Source organism: Trichechus manatus, unplaced genomic scaffold (assembly GCF_000243295.1).
Source record: "Trichechus manatus latirostris isolate Lorelei unplaced genomic scaffold, TriManLat1.0 scaffold00049, whole genome shotgun sequence".
Classification (NCBI taxonomy): domain Eukaryota; kingdom Metazoa; phylum Chordata; class Mammalia; order Sirenia; family Trichechidae; genus Trichechus; species Trichechus manatus.
The window spans coordinates 5,951,149-5,968,832 of record NW_004443985.1 but is presented as its reverse complement, the minus strand read 5'-3'; the positions used below and the strand labels follow the sequence as shown (position 1 = coordinate 5,968,832).

General features: G+C 38.0%; 1 protein-coding gene across 6 annotated transcripts in view; it reads right to left on the bottom strand.

Annotated features, from left to right (window-relative positions):
• CLASP2 (cytoplasmic linker associated protein 2) overlaps positions 1 to 17,684 on the bottom strand; it is a 182,173-nt gene that overhangs the window by 119,502 nt on the left and 44,987 nt on the right. For all 6 annotated transcript variants that reach the window (XM_023732233.1, XM_023732235.1, XM_023732234.1 and 3 more), the window contains exon 8: positions 3,150 to 3,296. In XM_023732233.1, the coding sequence (XP_023588001.1) occupies positions 3,150 to 3,296 (147 nt within the window). The remainder of the gene's footprint in view (positions 1 to 3,149; positions 3,297 to 17,684) is intronic.

Below are 17,684 nucleotides of genomic sequence, written 5' to 3'. Positions count from 1 at the left end.
GACACAGATCTCTGGAAAGAGTCAATTAAACTCTAAAACTTCAAAAGTAGATGCAGTCATGATTCCAAACACGCTCACTTTGTGGGGGTTATTCTTACCCGAAAAGACATTTGTCAAAGCTACTGGGCTGTGACTGGTCTGCACCACCATTACACACCTCCACTACCATATTCCTTTAAGTAGAAACTAATCGTATCTCTGTGTTTATTACAGACCTAGGAGTAGTAAATAACATGCTGGGACTGAACTACCATCATTCCATATAAGCTTACGGGGCATATACATAACAGGAGAGACGTAAGGAAAGATGGGGCCATTTTCAAGTACCAGAAAGTGTCACGTTAACAAGTAACTCATCCTCCCTGTGTAAGTTACACGCAGGCAGGTTTTAACGCAGCATAGAAAAGAACTAATATATCCACAATTGTGATGGGTTTATAACTCTCTGGAGGATACTCTGCCAAACTGAAAGAGCCCTTAAAATCTTACACCTTTTGATCCAGTGAATTTCAGAAATTTATTTCAAGGAAATGACTGGAGATGTACCAAAAGATGTAAGAATAATGACACAGTTTACGAAAGAAACTATAAACTGGAAGCAACCTACATATTACTTAGCCATGAGTAGATTTCAATTAATAATTTAAGACAATGAGAAAATGCTCAGGGTAAAACATTAGTAAGAAAAAGGCTATACATAATTATATAATCAAAGGCGTCAACTGTGTCAAAGAAAATATTTGTGCGTGTGAAAATAAGGAGAAAGTACTTACAAAAGTAATTAGAAGATAGTACATCATAATTTATTAGTAATTACGTCCACGTGTAGCAGTATTGCAGGAGAGTTTTGTTCTGAACTTTAATCCATGAGCATATATACTTTAATCAAATGCTGAATAATCATCGATCAGGAATATCATGAAAGGGAACGCTGTACTTAGATAGTAAATTGAACTATATGACTCACAAGGTCCCTTCCAACTTAAAGAGTCTACAACTCTAAGAAAACTTTTTTACAACTAATTTAAAAATCAAGACCAGAAAATCTGAAGTTAATTTTCAAAGTAGGATTGATAGCCAAGCATTAGTTTAAGAAGAAATATCAGTATCTTCTGGCTAGTAGCTCTTTCCTGGGTCGAAAAATGGGCAATGAACCTAAACGACCTGTGGCAAATAAAAAAAAAAAAAAAGAATGAATCTGCAATTGATAAAAATAAAAGATGAAGAAGAAGAAAGGAAGGTAGGCGTCTCCCTTATTTTCCTCAGAAGAACTGCTTGCCTAGATGCTCATGACATAACCTGTACTGATGATTACTGACTAAAGGGATGAAAGCTACCTCTCATTCTCATCCCTGCTAGGACTATCGACGACAAACTTTGCAGAGAGGGGAACAGTACATATTAAGAAAGTCTCTCCTCTTTTAGGAAGAATATCTGATTATATCAATTTGAATGACATCAGAATTAAGTGACCTTTAGTGGATAAACTACAGTCCAATTTTCATCTAAGAAAAGGCAATAAAGCATGAAAAACAGCTAATTATAAACCATTGGCCCAGACTCACAAAAATGTTAAAAATTATCACCATGTATTTCAATGTTAATCCATTTCAAGTCAAATAAGACAGTTTTGGGAAATAATTATAACAAATTAATCATAGATTAGAATCTATAATCCAAAACAAGAAAATAAACCCCTTGTGATAACTGAAGGTAGCCATTTGTTACAAAAGGAAGAAATCTTAGAACGTTATATACTTTTTACTAGAAATAAGTAAGACTGTTTAACAAAATATCATGTAATAGGATATCGTAACTAATATCTGGATGAGAATATATGCCTAGAGTTAAAAAGCAAAAAGAAAACAGTTAAAATTCTAAATAGTTACTCAAAATACCCAGAGAAATTAATAAGACATTTTTATTTCATAATATTTTGTTTATTTTTTATAAGCTTACGTATACTTTATTTATTTATTTACGTGTGTGTATATATATATATATATATATACACACATACACACACACACACACACACACACACACACATATCCTACTATCTTGCTAGCTACATGGCACGTGAGATAGGTAAAGACAGATAAAGTGCTTATGACAGTTTTCCTATAGTTAGAATATCATATAATTTGGAAAAAATTTTCTGGTTGTATAGAAAGATCAAGGGAATACAAGTGCTTATAGAATTTTGCCAAAACATATAGTTTATCTTTATTTCCTTTTTTTAATAAAAGAACTAAAGACCAAAAAAGAAAAAATAAGATCATGATTTTCCCACCAGTTACTGTCAATGAGATAAAAATCTGTTCTCCCAAATTATCATAATTAAAACATGGTTTAAAAAAAGGAAGAGAGAGAGAAAAGAAGAGCGACTCCAGCCCTTGAGCGTGAAATGCTGACCTTTATTCTCACAGGACTCCTTCTCTCAGAGAGACCAACAGAAACTAACACGTGAAATGTACCAGGGCTCTCGAATTAGTATATGGAAAAAAGAATTAAAATTAAAAAAAATATAAACCACATGCTAGAAAAAACAGTTCTACTATGATAAGAAAACAACTATGTCATATACAATTGCAGAAAACTTGCTTCTTCTGCTTTACTATTATCCAGAAACAATTCCTGAGGCCAATTTTACCTGACCACCACCCATGTCTTATTGTGGCAAATATGATTCAAGACCCAGTGTCTTCAACCGTTTTTTTCAATGCTGGAGTATTTAAGACTCACTACTTAGATGAATGTGCAAAAATACTACATAATTCAACATTTCTGTAATAGCTACAGCACCTGAAAATTAATATCTGGATCTGAAAAATCTACACTATCCTTAAAAAAAAAAACCAACAAAAACAAAACCCACTCGCTTAAATCTCTCCCTTTAAAAATGGCACCTGGAAATAAACACTCCCAAGAAAACACTAATTCAGCCATGTTCTGACGGGCCGTAGCTATATACAGTATTTTCAACATTTTCTAAAGGTACCACATTCTTGCATGTGTTGCAACAGACCCTCCAGCTCTGCAATCACGCTGCAATCATGAATAAACATGCCCCTCTTAAGTTCTACAGGTGCGTGGCCCTATCAAGGGCATGGGGCATGCACATGAGATCCCATATGGATTTCCATTACCTCCAACCTTGGGGCCACCTGCTGAACCAGGCTTCCTTGCGCTGTTGACAGGATTTCCGGATGTTTTAGGTGCAGGAACCTTGAAGGCTGAAGCAGCTGACGACGGCCTATTTCCATCCACTGATTCTTCATCATCAAAGCTTTTATCTGCACAAAGCGTTAGAAAATCGTATTTAAGAGAACTAAGCTTTGCTCCATTTTTCATAAGACTCAAAAATCAAATAAAGCCATGCACAAAATCACTACTGTGGAAAGACATATAATACAAAATAAAGCTCCTCTGACTAAGCATTGCTATATTAGCCAGCCGTATATAAGATAACCCTGAGTCATTTAAAATCAGAACGCAATACTGTCATATTTCCTACCAACATACATATTAAGTCAAAACATAAAGGCAAACTGTAAGGATTGTAAAAAGCATTTTCTGCCAGCCCCTCCCATAGTGCATCTTCTAGCACGCCCTGCCTTATTCCTTACACCCAGATTCTGCAACTTACAATCACAGATCCGTTTGCAAATCAGTCGCCTCATTCCTCTGAAAGCTCTTAATTTCCCTCACCCTAGGATGCTCCCAACAGTTCACATGGCCAAATACAGTCGATTCAATACTAATCAAAGATCCTATCAAAAATAGACAGCAACAACCACAGAACCAGCAGTGAGGTTTGTGCCGGCATTTTTCTTTCTCTTCCCTGCCCTAGGTGCTGCAACAGCCAATCAGCTACAAGGTGACATCATCTTATGGCAGCTACTGCCAGACGAAAGGTGAAAATTCTCCATGCATCGAAAAAATTCTCCATGCAGCTACAAGCCTTATTGTACATCAAAATCCCAAAGGCATTAAATACTGAAGGTCTGTAAACCTAAATTTGTGTTCTCTTACTTAACTCACGTGAAAATTTACACAGATAGGAAAAAAGGAAAGGCTTTATGCAATATTCTGCAGGGCTGATTATTATTGCATCAGTAAAGCATGGAATATCACAGTGCTCATTACTGTGTATAATTAACTCTGAATATGCTGTTTATTTAACTGAACAATGCTGTACTCATAAATGACTCTACAATGTTCAATAAAGCTCCTTTACAACGCTTCTCACCACACTAGCCTCATCTCCTTGGATATAAATGACACACACACACACACCCCTGACAAGATGTACGCATCTCACTCTTCCCTTGTGAGAAGCTGGTTTTCTCTAGGACCCTGCACAAACCAACCACGGACAAACAAGATGGGAGAGGCAGAGAAGCAGCGTTAGCACAGGCGTCAGATCAATATGCTGGGATCTCTTCTCTCCTTTCTGCCCCCCTTGCCTATGCAAATACCTAAATCACCTAGAATGACTGTCCCTCCAAAGGGATGCTTAAATTCAACTATTAAACATATTTTAAAGAAAATACATCAAACAATTTTTAACACTTTTATTTACTGGGGGAAAAAAATCAAAGAGACATTCTAACATAAAGCCACATTCCATTTCAGCAAGTGTTTTTCTTAAATAGCACAAGTCACAGGAAATAGAAGTATCTTCTAGTTAAAAAAAAAAGAATTATTTTATTTTGCATAACACTATAAGGGAGCCAGCTTGGATAAAATAATGGGCTTAAAACCTCTGGCTTAAATATACTGTCTGTTAAAACACTAATACAATTCCCAAATAAACTTTTTTGCCATCAACATATAAAAATAAAAATGCAGCTTAGAAACAGCGTAGACACACAAACCTACAGAAAGACAGGCACTGAAACACAGAGTAGCCAGAAGTTTCCATGGAAACAGTATTCCGCTTGCAAATCAGTTGCCTGTTCCAACACACAAGAAATGAAAGAGTAACTTCCCTACCATATAAAAAAAAAAATTAACTCTTTAACACTCTCAAACTACCAGGAAGTGAATTTTTAATTTTTTTTCAGAATACGCCAAAGTATACAAATCCTAATACAGCTCAATGAAATTTCACAAAATGAACATCCCAGTGTAACCAGAATCCGGATCATTAATAGATTATTACTCGTATCGATTAAGCATCCTCATGACCCCCAGTTACTGTCTCCTACCTAAAGCTAACTAGTCTTAACATAGTTGGTTTTGCCCATTTTTGAACTTTATATAAACGGAATCGTGCAATATGTACTATGGTGTCCAGCTTCTTTTCATTCACTATGTTTGAAAGATTCATTGATTTTCATTGCTGTATAGTTTCCTGATGTAAGAATGTACAATGATTTACTAATATCCATTCTACTGTTGATGGTCACTTGGGTTGTTTCCAATTTGAGGTTATTATAAAAGAGTGCTTCTGAGAGGTAAGCAAACGAAGTTAAAAGGTTCTAAGGCTTTTAGCATTACCAAAGAAGTAGTAAACATAGTAATTTACTTTAGTTTGTTGTAAGTCAAAGATGCACATCGTAACCTTCAGGGCGGTTCCTCAAAGCGGGTTCCCAGACCAGCAGCTGAGCATCACCTGGTCCCAACACAAACCTACTGAATCAGAAACCATGTTGATGAGGCTCACAGTCTGTGTGCTAACAAGCCCTCTAGGTGATTCTGTTGCATGCTCAAGGTTGAGAACCACTCGCAGTGGTTAAGAGCTCAGCGGCTAACCAAAAGGTTAGCAGTTCAAATCTACCAGGCGCTCCTTGGAAACACTATGAGGCAGTTCTACCCTGTCCTATAGGGTCGCTATGAGTCGGAATCACTCAATGGCAACGGGTTTGTTTTTTTGGTTTTGGCCCTAGGACAGGGTTGGCAAACTTTTCTGTAAAGGGCCATATAACAAATATTTTAGGCTCTGCAGGTCACACACATACTGACTGTGCAACTACTCAGTTATGCCACTGTAGCATGAAAGCAAGTGGCACAACATAGGTAGACGAATGGGCGTGGCTGTGTTTCAATACAGTCTTATTTATGAAACAGGAGGGCAACTGGATTTGGTCTGCAGGCAACAGTCTGTCAAACCTTGCAACAGGGTAACTACTAAAAGAAGAGAGAAAGTAAACATAAGTACACTAATAGAAGAGAAATAATAAAAATGTTTCTGCTGAGTTGAAAAAAGCAGGAAAGAATACAAAAAGAATCATAAAATGTGGAGAAATAGAAAACAGATCATAAAACAGTGAAATAAATACAAAACCAAATATGTCAGTAATTACCTCAAATATGAGTGAACTAAATATTCCAAGCAAAAGACCAAGATTTGAAAACAATACACAGGCTGCTTCAATTAGGGACAATTTCTAAGATCACATAAAGGTTAAAAAGTCCCTAGGTGGTATAAACAGTTAACACATTGGTTGCTAACCAAAAGGTTGGTGGTTCAAGTCACCCAGAAGTGCCTCAGAAGAAAGGCTTGGAGATTTACTTCCCAAAAAATCAGTCACTGAAAACCCTGTGGAGCACAGCTCCACTCTGACACACATGGGGTCACCATGAGTTGGAATTCACTTGACGACAACGGGTCAAGATTAAAAGTAAAATGACAGAGAAAGGCAGGCCACGGCAACACTAAAAGAAAGCTGGTATAACTATAAACACACACATCCACTGCCGTCTAGTCGATTCCGACTCACAGCAACCCTATAAGACAGAGCAGAACTGCCCCATAGGGTTTCCAAGGCTGCAGTTTTTACATCGGAGCCCTAGTGGTGCAGTGGCTAAGAGCCTGGCTGCTAACCAAAAGGTCAGCAGTTCGAATCCACCAGCCGCTCCTTGGAAACCCTATGAGGGGCAGTTCTACTCTGTCCTATAGGGTTGCTATGAGTCGGAATCAACTTGACTGCAACGAGTTAATCTTAACAGCAGCAGGCTGCCACATCTTTCTCCGGGTGAGCAGTTGCTGGGTTCAAACCTCCAATCTTTCGGTTAGCAGCTGAGCGCTTAACCACTGCGACACTAGGGCTCCTTACTGATTTCAAACAAAGCAGTTTGAAGAAACATTACTAGCAATAAAGAGAAATAATAATGATAAAGCAATCAACAGGAAGAAATCTAAACCTTAAGTTTTTATGCACGCAGTAACACCGCTTCAGATACATATAGCAAAATTTGAAGAACTACAAGGATAACAGACAAAACTACAACCATAGGGAGAAATAAATTTCTACCCATTCCCATTAAGGTTATATCTTTTTTGACCATAAGCTACAAGAATTCATAAAGCTGATTCATCATCACAGGCTCTAAAATTTGGTTTACAATTTACAAAGAGGTTATAAACGCTCTTGGCTTAAAAATATATTCTTAATAGGTATAAAGTATCAGGACAGATCTCAATTACTTTTCTCCCTAGCACCTATCACTTCCTGAAATAAAAGACACTGATTTTTATAAGAGCACTGTAAGCTTCTTAAGGGCAGGAACTTTGTATTGCTCATGCTGTAACCTGGGATAATCCCGGGATAGCTGTCACAGACAACTACCTCTTCTCCCTGCTTCCCACCTCTGCCTCTTCAGAGTTTATTTTCAACACAGCATCCTGAGTTGAATAGTCATATCAATCACTGCTCAAAATCCTCCTACAACTCCACATAAAGGCCTACAAGTGCTCTAAGATCTTAGAGATCTTAGCAATCCCGCAGGTCTCTCTGACTTTATCTCCTACTTATTCCCCATCTTTCTCTCTACACTGGCCCTCCTGGGCTCCTTGCTGTGACTCATGCCAGGGCCTCTGCACTAGCTCCCTCTTCATGGAATGCCCTTCCTCTTCACAGACACACTGCTAGTTCACTCACCTCCTTCAGATCTTTATTCAATTGTTACCTTCTTAATGAGGTCTTCTCTGGACACTAAAATCACAAACTTCCCAAGACCTTGACAATCCTGATCTACCCACCCCTATCTCCCTGCTTTATTTTTCTCCCTAGCACTAACCATCTGCATATTTTACTTCTTTGGTTTATCTGTTTCTTCCCACTGAAATGTACGATCTACAGGGTGGAGACTTCTATTTTGCCCACTGCTCTCTCTCCAACATCTGGAACAAAATCTTCGTAGGGAGACTTTAGGTCTCTAGTATAAGCATTACTACGTTATTTGGAACGAAACTTTGAAGACAAACAACTATAAACACTGGATAAAATGCATTTTTTAAAAAACCTTCTTAAAAGCAATAAACACCTGAGACAAGATAGCAGGAAACACAAGGATAAAACTGGTATATGTGAACTTCGATTCTGAAAGCTTTGTGGGGCAAGGAACAGAACTCAAAACCCACCACAGGTGTAGAGTCTACAGGAGACCCTTCCCACAACATGCTGTTATATCAAACTGCTATATCCTCAAGGTTAAAGTGAACCAAAAGTAAGCCCTTACTACAATCTGTTCTTTTCAAACTTTTCTCAAAAGAGAGCAACAAAGAAGTAAACAAATGGACTATTTCATTAGGGTTAACTGATGAGGCAGTCCAGAGAGACTCGAGCTTTTAAACTCCGTGGGTTCAGACTGGTAGTACTCAAGCAACAGCAAAAGCAAATGCAAAATCTCTCTAGAAAAAGGTCTCTGGCTTTAAATTATCCCCACAAATAAGTTTCCAAATGTTACCAGGCATAGAAGGAAACACAATACCACCAGCAAGAACAAAAACAAAGAAGCAGACAACAGAAACAGGTCTGCTTCAAATCCTAGAATTATCAGATACAGACTATAAAATGCTCGTGCTTGAAAATAAACTTCAAGGATCATAAAAAATTATAAAAAGCGGCATAGATTTTTTAAATAACCAGGCAGAACTTCCAGAAATGAAAATACAATAACTGACATTTAAATTCAGTGGCCAGGCATAACAGCCCAAGGGATCACTGGTAAAGTGAAGATAAATCAATAGAAATCAACTAGGATAAAAATAGTAGGTGCTCTAATATTTACTGAATAAACAAAAGGCTCAAACACAGAAACCAAATAGTAAGTTATAACTATGCTGACCCTTCTGTTCTCACTCCAGTGTTTGAAGACAACAGTCTTTTACGGTTGGGTGAGGAAACAAAGACAAACATTAAAACGTAACGGAGGGGAGAAGCCAATAGAATGAGCAGGCTCCAGTGGCTACTGATATAATGGAGACGGAGAAGAAGGGGAGGGAGAGGAGGTGGTAATGATGGAGACAGAGCGGAGGAGACAGAAACAGAGGGGATGAGGGTAAAAGAAGAGCAAGATGGAAAAAGAGGAGGAGGAGAAGGGAGAACCAAAGAGGGAACAAGAAAGAGGGAGGAGCAAGCAGAGAGGGGAAGAAGAAAAGCCCAAGTAAGGGCCTTAACTTATAGCCTTTTACTAACTTTCTATTAACACCTGGAAACTGTCCTCAGCAAGCACTGAGATACTACAGGCCCACAATTGCGTACCTGCGTGTCTGAAATCCAAAAAGCTCTGAAACTCAAGTTTCTGTTTCTGTTTTGTTTCGTCTTTTTAAACTCATTTGGTGGCAAAATCTGAACTCAGTTTACGGCAAAACATGACGTGAACTGGCACAAGGCTATTAGTGGTCTTCATCTATTCCACTCAGTGTAAATTTGCATTAACTGAAGAAATATTTAGGTGCTTGATTGTGGGGTGCTGCCCCACATGTGGCTGGAGTTGCTACATGATATATGGCATATGACCATATGTATACCTAAACCTGACACATCCTGAATTCCACAGCTCAACTGTCCTCCATGGTTTCAGATAAGGAGTTTTGAATTTGTTATCTTAATCAACTCCCCTTCCCCCTCCCCCTCCCCCTTGAAGGAAAACCATATAATAAAATGGCTTTTTAAACTTTCCACTTCACTTTGGTGGGTATACATATTCCAACCCCTGAAATTTCTGCTTCTGAATTCATATAAAGGATGAAAAATGGCTCTATCCTGCATGGCAGACAAAAAGAGCAAGCCAAAACTTTACACCATCTCTCAGAAAATAAATTCGTTTTGTGTGGATTGTCTTCAGCAGAAACCAGTGAGAAGAATCCCCAACACCATAGCTTCTTATGCACAAAATACACTTCATTTCCTATATTAAGTGGTTTCTTATACTAAAGTTCCTCTTTTCACTGGAAGCTGTATCCTTCCTTCTTCTGATGAAAACAATGAGCAACAGGACTTCGGATTTCTGAGCTGTTTCACACTCTTGCATTTCCAGCGGTGACCACAGTCACGTCTAAGAGCTGAACTAGTGACTGAGGTCAGGAAACAGTAATCCCTAAACTACTGAAAACTCAACAAGTTCTACTTGTCTGGACTCCAGACTTTGTGCTTGTACAGTGGGACACTCCCCATGGCTCTCCTCCGACCTCACAGGCCCCTCCAGCTCAGTCTCTGCTGTTGGCTCCTCCTGTGTTGCTGTTGTTAGCTGTTACAGTCAATTCTCGCTCCTGGTTTCCAAGGCTGTGACCTTTCAGAAGCACATCGCAAGGACTGTCTTCAGAGGTGCCTCGGAGTGAGTTTAAACTGCTAATCTTTCGGCTAGTTATAGAAGCTTAACCACTCACAGGACTCAGGGACTCCACCTGGTCCTCTACCCAACCACTAAGTGTTGAATATCCTCCTTCTCTCCAGATTACACACTGTCTAAATGGTCTCATCCATTCTCAACGGTCTTAAACATCATCTATATGCTGAAAACCTGTATATCCACAACTGCCTACTATACATCTCCCTGATGGATATCTCAAAGGCATTTCTAATTTTACATAACACCAACAACCATCTCTAAACGTATTCTCCTTAATTCTTTCCCCATCTCAGTAAATGATATCACCATTTACTCAGCTGCTGAAGCTCGTAATGCGGGAGCCCCTCTGCCCAACACAGACAATCTACCAACAGTTCTTGTGCATATAACTCCAAGTTATATCTCAAATCCACCTATTTCTCTTTACTTCTGCTGTAATCTAACATCAGAACAATATCATCTTTACCTATATACAACAACCTCTTAAACTGCTCTTGCTACCATTCTTGGCCTCCTTCCAAGTCTATCTCCATAAAGTTGACAATGTAATTCTCTTAAAAAGTAATTTGGCAAGGGGCTCAGAAGAGCCAAAGCAATCTTGAAAAAGAAGAACAAACTAAGAGGACTCCCACTTCCTGATCTCAAAGTCTGGTGCTGGTATAATGATGGACACAGAGAGCAATGGAACAGAATTGAGAGTTGAGAAACCTGTACATCTATGGTCAATTAATCTGACAAAGGTGCTGAAGTCCATCTAAAGAGGGAAAGAATAGTCTCTTTAATAAATGGTGCTGGGACGCCTGGATTTCTACAAACAAAAGAATGAACCTGGACCCATACCTCACACCATGTATGAAAACTAACCAAAAACGGATCCAAGATCTAAACATAAGAACTAAAACCCTAAAACTCTTAGACGAAAACACGGGGGTGATGCTTCAGGACCTAGTTTTTAACAACAGATTCTTAAATATAACACCAAAAGAGCAAATAACAAAAAACAAAATAGATAAATGAGACCTCATGAAAATTAAAAACTTTCGTTCATCAAAGGACTTTATCAACAAAGTGAAGATACAACCTACAGATTAGGAGAAAAATTTGGGGAACCATATATCTGATAAGGGTTTAATATCCAAAATATATAAAGAACTCCTCCAACTTTAACAACAAAAAAACAACCCACTCAAAAAACAAGCAAAGAACTTGAGCAGACATTTCACCGAAGAAGAAATACATATGGCCAACAAGCACATGAAAAGATGCTCAATTAGAGGAACGTAAATCAAAACCACAGGAAGATATCACTTCACACTCACTAACACGGCTATGATTGGAAAACAACAGGTTTAGCGAGGATATGGAGAAACTGGAACGCTCAGCCATTGCTGGTGGTATTGTAAAATGGTATAGCCGTTGTGGAAATCAGTCTAGCAGTTCTTCAAAAAGTTAAACACAGAATTAACATATGATCCAGGAATTTCACTCCTAGGTATATACTCCAAAGAATTGAAAACAGGAACCCAAACAGGTATCTGTACACCAATGATCACTGCGGCACTATTCACAATAGCCAAAAGGTGGAGACAGCCTAAATGACCATCACAGATGAATGGATAAACAAAATGTGGTGCATACACACAATGGAATATTGTTCAGCCATAAAGAGAAACGAAGACTGATACACATCACAACATGGATGAACTCTGAAAACATTATGATAAATGAAGTAAGCCAGATACAAAAGGACAAATATTGTATGATCCCACCAATATGAAATATCTAGAACAGACATCTGTATAAAGACTGAAGTTTATTAGTGGTTACCAGGGGCAGGTGAGAGGGAACAACATGATAAACATAATAAATGTAATTAATGTCACTGAATTGTTCATGTGAAGAATGCTTGAAATGCATATGTTTTGTTACATATATATTTACCATAAATTTTTTAAAAAAGTAATTTGGACCAACAGCTCCCAAAACCATTAAGTAAAATTTTATAAAGGATGGATTACATCTGAATCCACTGATGAATAGTAATATCACAAAGAAAAACAATCACAGAAATACACAATAGCACCTATGAAAATTCATACCAAAAACACCACAAAAAAAACCTGATTTCGATCAAACTACTAGAACAATTTTCAGGCAACATAGGAGGACAGAAACATTAATAACCAAAACACAAAAACATCATGGCAAAGCAATCAACAAAAGCTGGCAGGGGGAAAACATTACCTGACAGATGACCTATTTCTTCAGCAAATAAATGGCAAGGGGATGGGAAAAAAAAAAAGAGAGAGAGAGAACTGCTATAGCTGAATAGAGCTTTAAGAGATATATCAACCAACTGCAATGCTGAATCTTGTTTGAATACAGATTCAAGCAAACTCACTGTAAAAGATTATTTATGACATAACAGGAAATCCAAACACTGAATATTTGGTACTAAAGGTTCATTTTTTTATGTATGATAATGGTACTGTGATTGTTTTTCAAAAAGAAGCTTTTATTTATTTTATATATGGGTATGGGTGCATGCGTGTATGCTCACACACACACATCTCAGTCCAGCAGGATGGGGATGAGGGGCTGGGGAAGGATGGGGTAGGGATATGGACAGATAATGGTTGGCCATGTATCGATAATTTGTTGAAACTGGATGATGGGTGGTACATGGAGGCTTATTATAGTATTCTCTATTTCTGGGTATGTTTGAAATTTTTCTTTAAAAAAATTATACTAATTTGAAACACTTTATTCCCTTGTGTAAAATTCTACAATGGAATCCCAATAAAATGATAAACATCATCATAAGAACAAAGAAAATGAGGCAGGGGCAGAAAGTATGTGAAATCAACACCTAAAAGACTACAGCAAATAATTAAAAGATGCAAATTAAAAGTACGAAAGATTATTGAAGAATAATACTATAGCAAAACTGCAACTTAGAATTCTTAGAAAGGGACTAAAACAGCAGAGAGCGCTGATCTACCTTGTAGAATGACAGAAAAGAAACAATTTCTGAGCCAGCAAGTATAGGAATAACTAGCAAAGAACAACTGAAAATCTACAGAATGACTTCATCATGAAGACCTTCCCCACACTCAACTCTGTTCAACATTTTGCACAAAGGTGTGCACCTGTGAGCTCATGCACACAGGTGTGTGCATGCATGCACACACACACACAACATCTGTGAAAATGGAACCATCAGAAAAAGAAAAAAAAGTTCTTGGAAACATTTACACTTTGTCCGCCAAAATTAAAATTTAATAGAAGAACTGGAAACGATGACAAAATCGAGGAAATCTCCCAGAATACAAAGTAAAAAAAGTGGATCAACCCAAGAAGTTCAACGTTTAACTAGTAAGAGTTCCATAAGCAGAGACGAAAGCTAATGCAGGGAAGAAATTTATGAAACAGATAATAAGGCGTGGTTAATAGCCATTTTGCTAGTTTATTTAGGACTTTTAAATTTTACTCGTGAGTGAGACTGGTCTATGTCGGGGGGGGCACCTGTGCATGTGGTGCCTTCCGTCAAGTTTTTGGTAACAGGGTTATGCTTCTTTGGTAAAAAATCATTGGGAAATGTCCCATCTTTTTAATGCTCTCTAACACTTTAAATAGCACTGGAGTTTTGCCAGGACTTGCCTCCCCCTGCCTGTGCTCCCCTAAGACATACGGGCCAGAACCACTTTTAAAGGTAGTTATTTGAAAATGGATTAAACTTTTCTTATAATTATTGAACAATCTGGGTTTTTCTTCTCAAATAAGTTCTGATAATATGCTTTTTTAAAAAAAGCACAGTCATCCTTTTCATCCAAATTTTCAACTCTCAGCATATTTTCTTAATAGCAGGTTTATTGATATATAATTCACATACCATACAATTTACCTATTTAAAGAGCACAATTCAATGGCTTTTAGTCTATTCGGTGAGTTGTGCAACCATCACCACAAGGCATTCTGGAACATTTTCTATCACCCAAAAAAGAAACCCCATCCCCACGAGCAGTCCCACTTCCCCTACCCTAGTCCTAACAACCACCAATCCACTTTCTTCTTCTATAGATTTGCTAATTATGGACATTCTGTATGAATGGGATTATGCAAAAAAGGGCGGGGATTTCTCAGAGTTGAAGAAAATCACAAGCCTTCACAATGAAAAGAATTCAATGGTAAAAATAAAAAAACTCCTCCATTTAAATGAAAATGAAAAAATTTCAGTAAAATGATTAGAAGTTGAAAATTTAAGTGCTTCAACTAAAAACAATGGTCCAATTCTAACACTCACATGAAGATGCTGTGTTATCAGCAGCACATTTAATCTGACATAGTTGACTATTTTATTTCACTACTTTATTTATAAAAAATAAAGTCCATTCCATATAAAGTTTACAAGAGGCCAAGAAATTTGATACGGCGTCTTAAATGTCTAGGTAGGTTTCAACTAACTAGTTAAAAACATATTTGAAGACTTCCCATTTTCTTTAAAGGCATCATTTAAAAATTTAAGACCTTCAATAATTTAATGAAGTAAAGGGACAATCACAATTTAAACCATTATTTGGTATTAATAAAATCAAATGACAACGTATGTTATAATAATCACAATATCAAACTAAATAAATGAGGCTCACGATAAGGTTTATTTAGAATCTTTAAAAACTGAAGTCATTGCAGGTACTTAAATTTTCCAGACAGCTGAAGGCTGATCATAGCAGCTGCTAAGAACCTTGACTATTCCATTCTACATGTACACAGAAAAGATGTAAACCTTTCCTTGAAGATTCGGGTTCATCAGCAACCTTATGCAGCAGTTCTCCTCTGTAACTCATGCGGTTATCACGAGTCAGAAACACTCAAGGGCGACCAACAAGAAGAACAACCAGCAACATCAGGCTTAAGGAGACATTACTACTGTTGCCCAGCTCCTTGCACCCAGATGGACAGATGGGACTGCCTCAAGACGGCCACTACATTCAAACGTACAGCACAGGTGGCTGCATACCCTTAACACAGACCCAGACCACAGGATGGCTGTCCAAACCTCCATGCGCTAAAATAGGGGGTACTACACGGTTGCTCGGAAACCCTGGTGGCGTAGTGGTTAAGAGCTACCGCTGCTAACCAAAAAGTCGGCAGTTTGAATCCACCAGGGCTCCCTGGAAACACCATGGGGCCGTTCTACTTTGTCCTATAGGGTCACTATGAGTCGGAATCGACTCGATGGCAACGGGTTTGGTTTTTGGTTTTTATAGGCTGCTTTATTTTGATCACTGTCTATTTTCAATCTTTGTGATCACTGCTTGGTGCTCATATTGCTGGTGAATGCCCAATCTTCTGTCCCTTGTAATTTACTTTTTCTCCTTACAGACTCTTCTTTTTCCTATCACTGCTCTTTCAAGACAAGTTTGGACTTTTATTGTATTTGCCAGGCAGTCAAAGGGTTGCTTTCTTTCAGTGATTTAAATTACCCAATCTTAAATTATCACATAGAATATTCGAGGATATGGAAGAGAAGAGATCTAGTCAGCATTAATTTCTTGCTATTGTTCCCCGCCTCCTAAGCCAACAGCTACATCTCAGTCTGGAGTGGTCCCAGAAACCCAAGGGTCCCAGAGGGCTGACCTCTCGAGAGTCCTGGTTCTACAGTCATTTATATATACATACTTTTAAAAGATTCAAGTCTGCAATAGTAGACTGTGTTGAAATGTTAAAAGTTCGGAAACAGTCTCTTTATTACAAAACCATATCTCTTTCCCTGTCAATCTGCAGCATAACAATAAAAGGCCAAATTCCTCTCGTGCGCTTTTGAAGCCGATTGCAGGACTCAGCAGTACATAGTAATCCTACAGGTTTTCGACTCTATCTGGTTTGACTGCCCACAGCTCCTACACAATCATCTGGCTGCTTGCTTTTATGCTCTTGGATAAGGATGAAGACAACAAAACTGAAAAGCACCCTAAAGCCATTCCCCAAAACTCAACCGATGGCCACCATAGTGGCAAGCTACAGCTGCTAACCAAAAGATAGGCAGTTCGAATCCACCAGCGTCTTTCTACAAACCCTATGGGACAGTTCTACTCCGTCCCATAGGGTCACTGTGAGTCCGAATTGATGTGACAGCAACGGGTTTGTTTTGTTTCGCTTTTTTTTAGTATTTCACAGAGACCTGGTGGTGCAGTGGTTAAGAGCTGGGCTGCTCACCAAAATGTCGGCATTCTGAACCTACCAGCTGCTCCTTGGAGACCCTACGGGGCAGTTCTACTCTGTCCTATGGTGTGTCTATGAGTTGGAATCGACTTGACAGCAACAAGTTTGGTTTTGGTACAGTGTTTCATAAATCCAAGCCTGTCTAGAAATAAAATTGCTAATGAAATCGTTCATATGACCCTGAGGTTAAGCTTTTATATAACACATTTAAAAGATAACAGGCTAGTAAATAAGAATATATAAAGAGCAAATATAAATAATTTTTAAGTAGTCAAACAACCAAAAAGTTTGCTAAGGATGCCAAAAGCAATCCACAGATAAGCAAATGCAAATAACCAAGGACAGGAAGATGATCAAACTCATCAGAAAAGCAGTGGTGTTTTAAACAGGGTGATAGTATTTTTTACTCATCTGATAGGCAAAATTAAAAAGATTAGTAATAGCCAGAACAGGAAAAAATGCAGGACAGCAGTCACTGTTGATGGGAATGTAAGCAGAAAAGCTCTTGGGGAGCAATTTAGCTATAGCTAACACACACAGGGTGGCACACAACGACAACACAATGTAAATGAATACAAACTTTGATCCAGAAATTCTACGTCTAGACTGTTTTAAGAAATATACACGTGTGCATGTGTGTGTGTGCACACACACACGGGTTGTACAAAGATGTTTATTTCAGAGCTATAGGAAAATTACGTGATAAAATTCCATCAAAAAAAGAAATGGTTATGGTGCATTCAAACGAGACAGATTTACACATGATGGCATTTAAAAAAAAACCTCCATGGCATATTGAATAGACATAACAAATGGCAAAAATACATTTAGAATGACATCGTTTATGTAAACAGTCAAAACAATGATTTATTTCG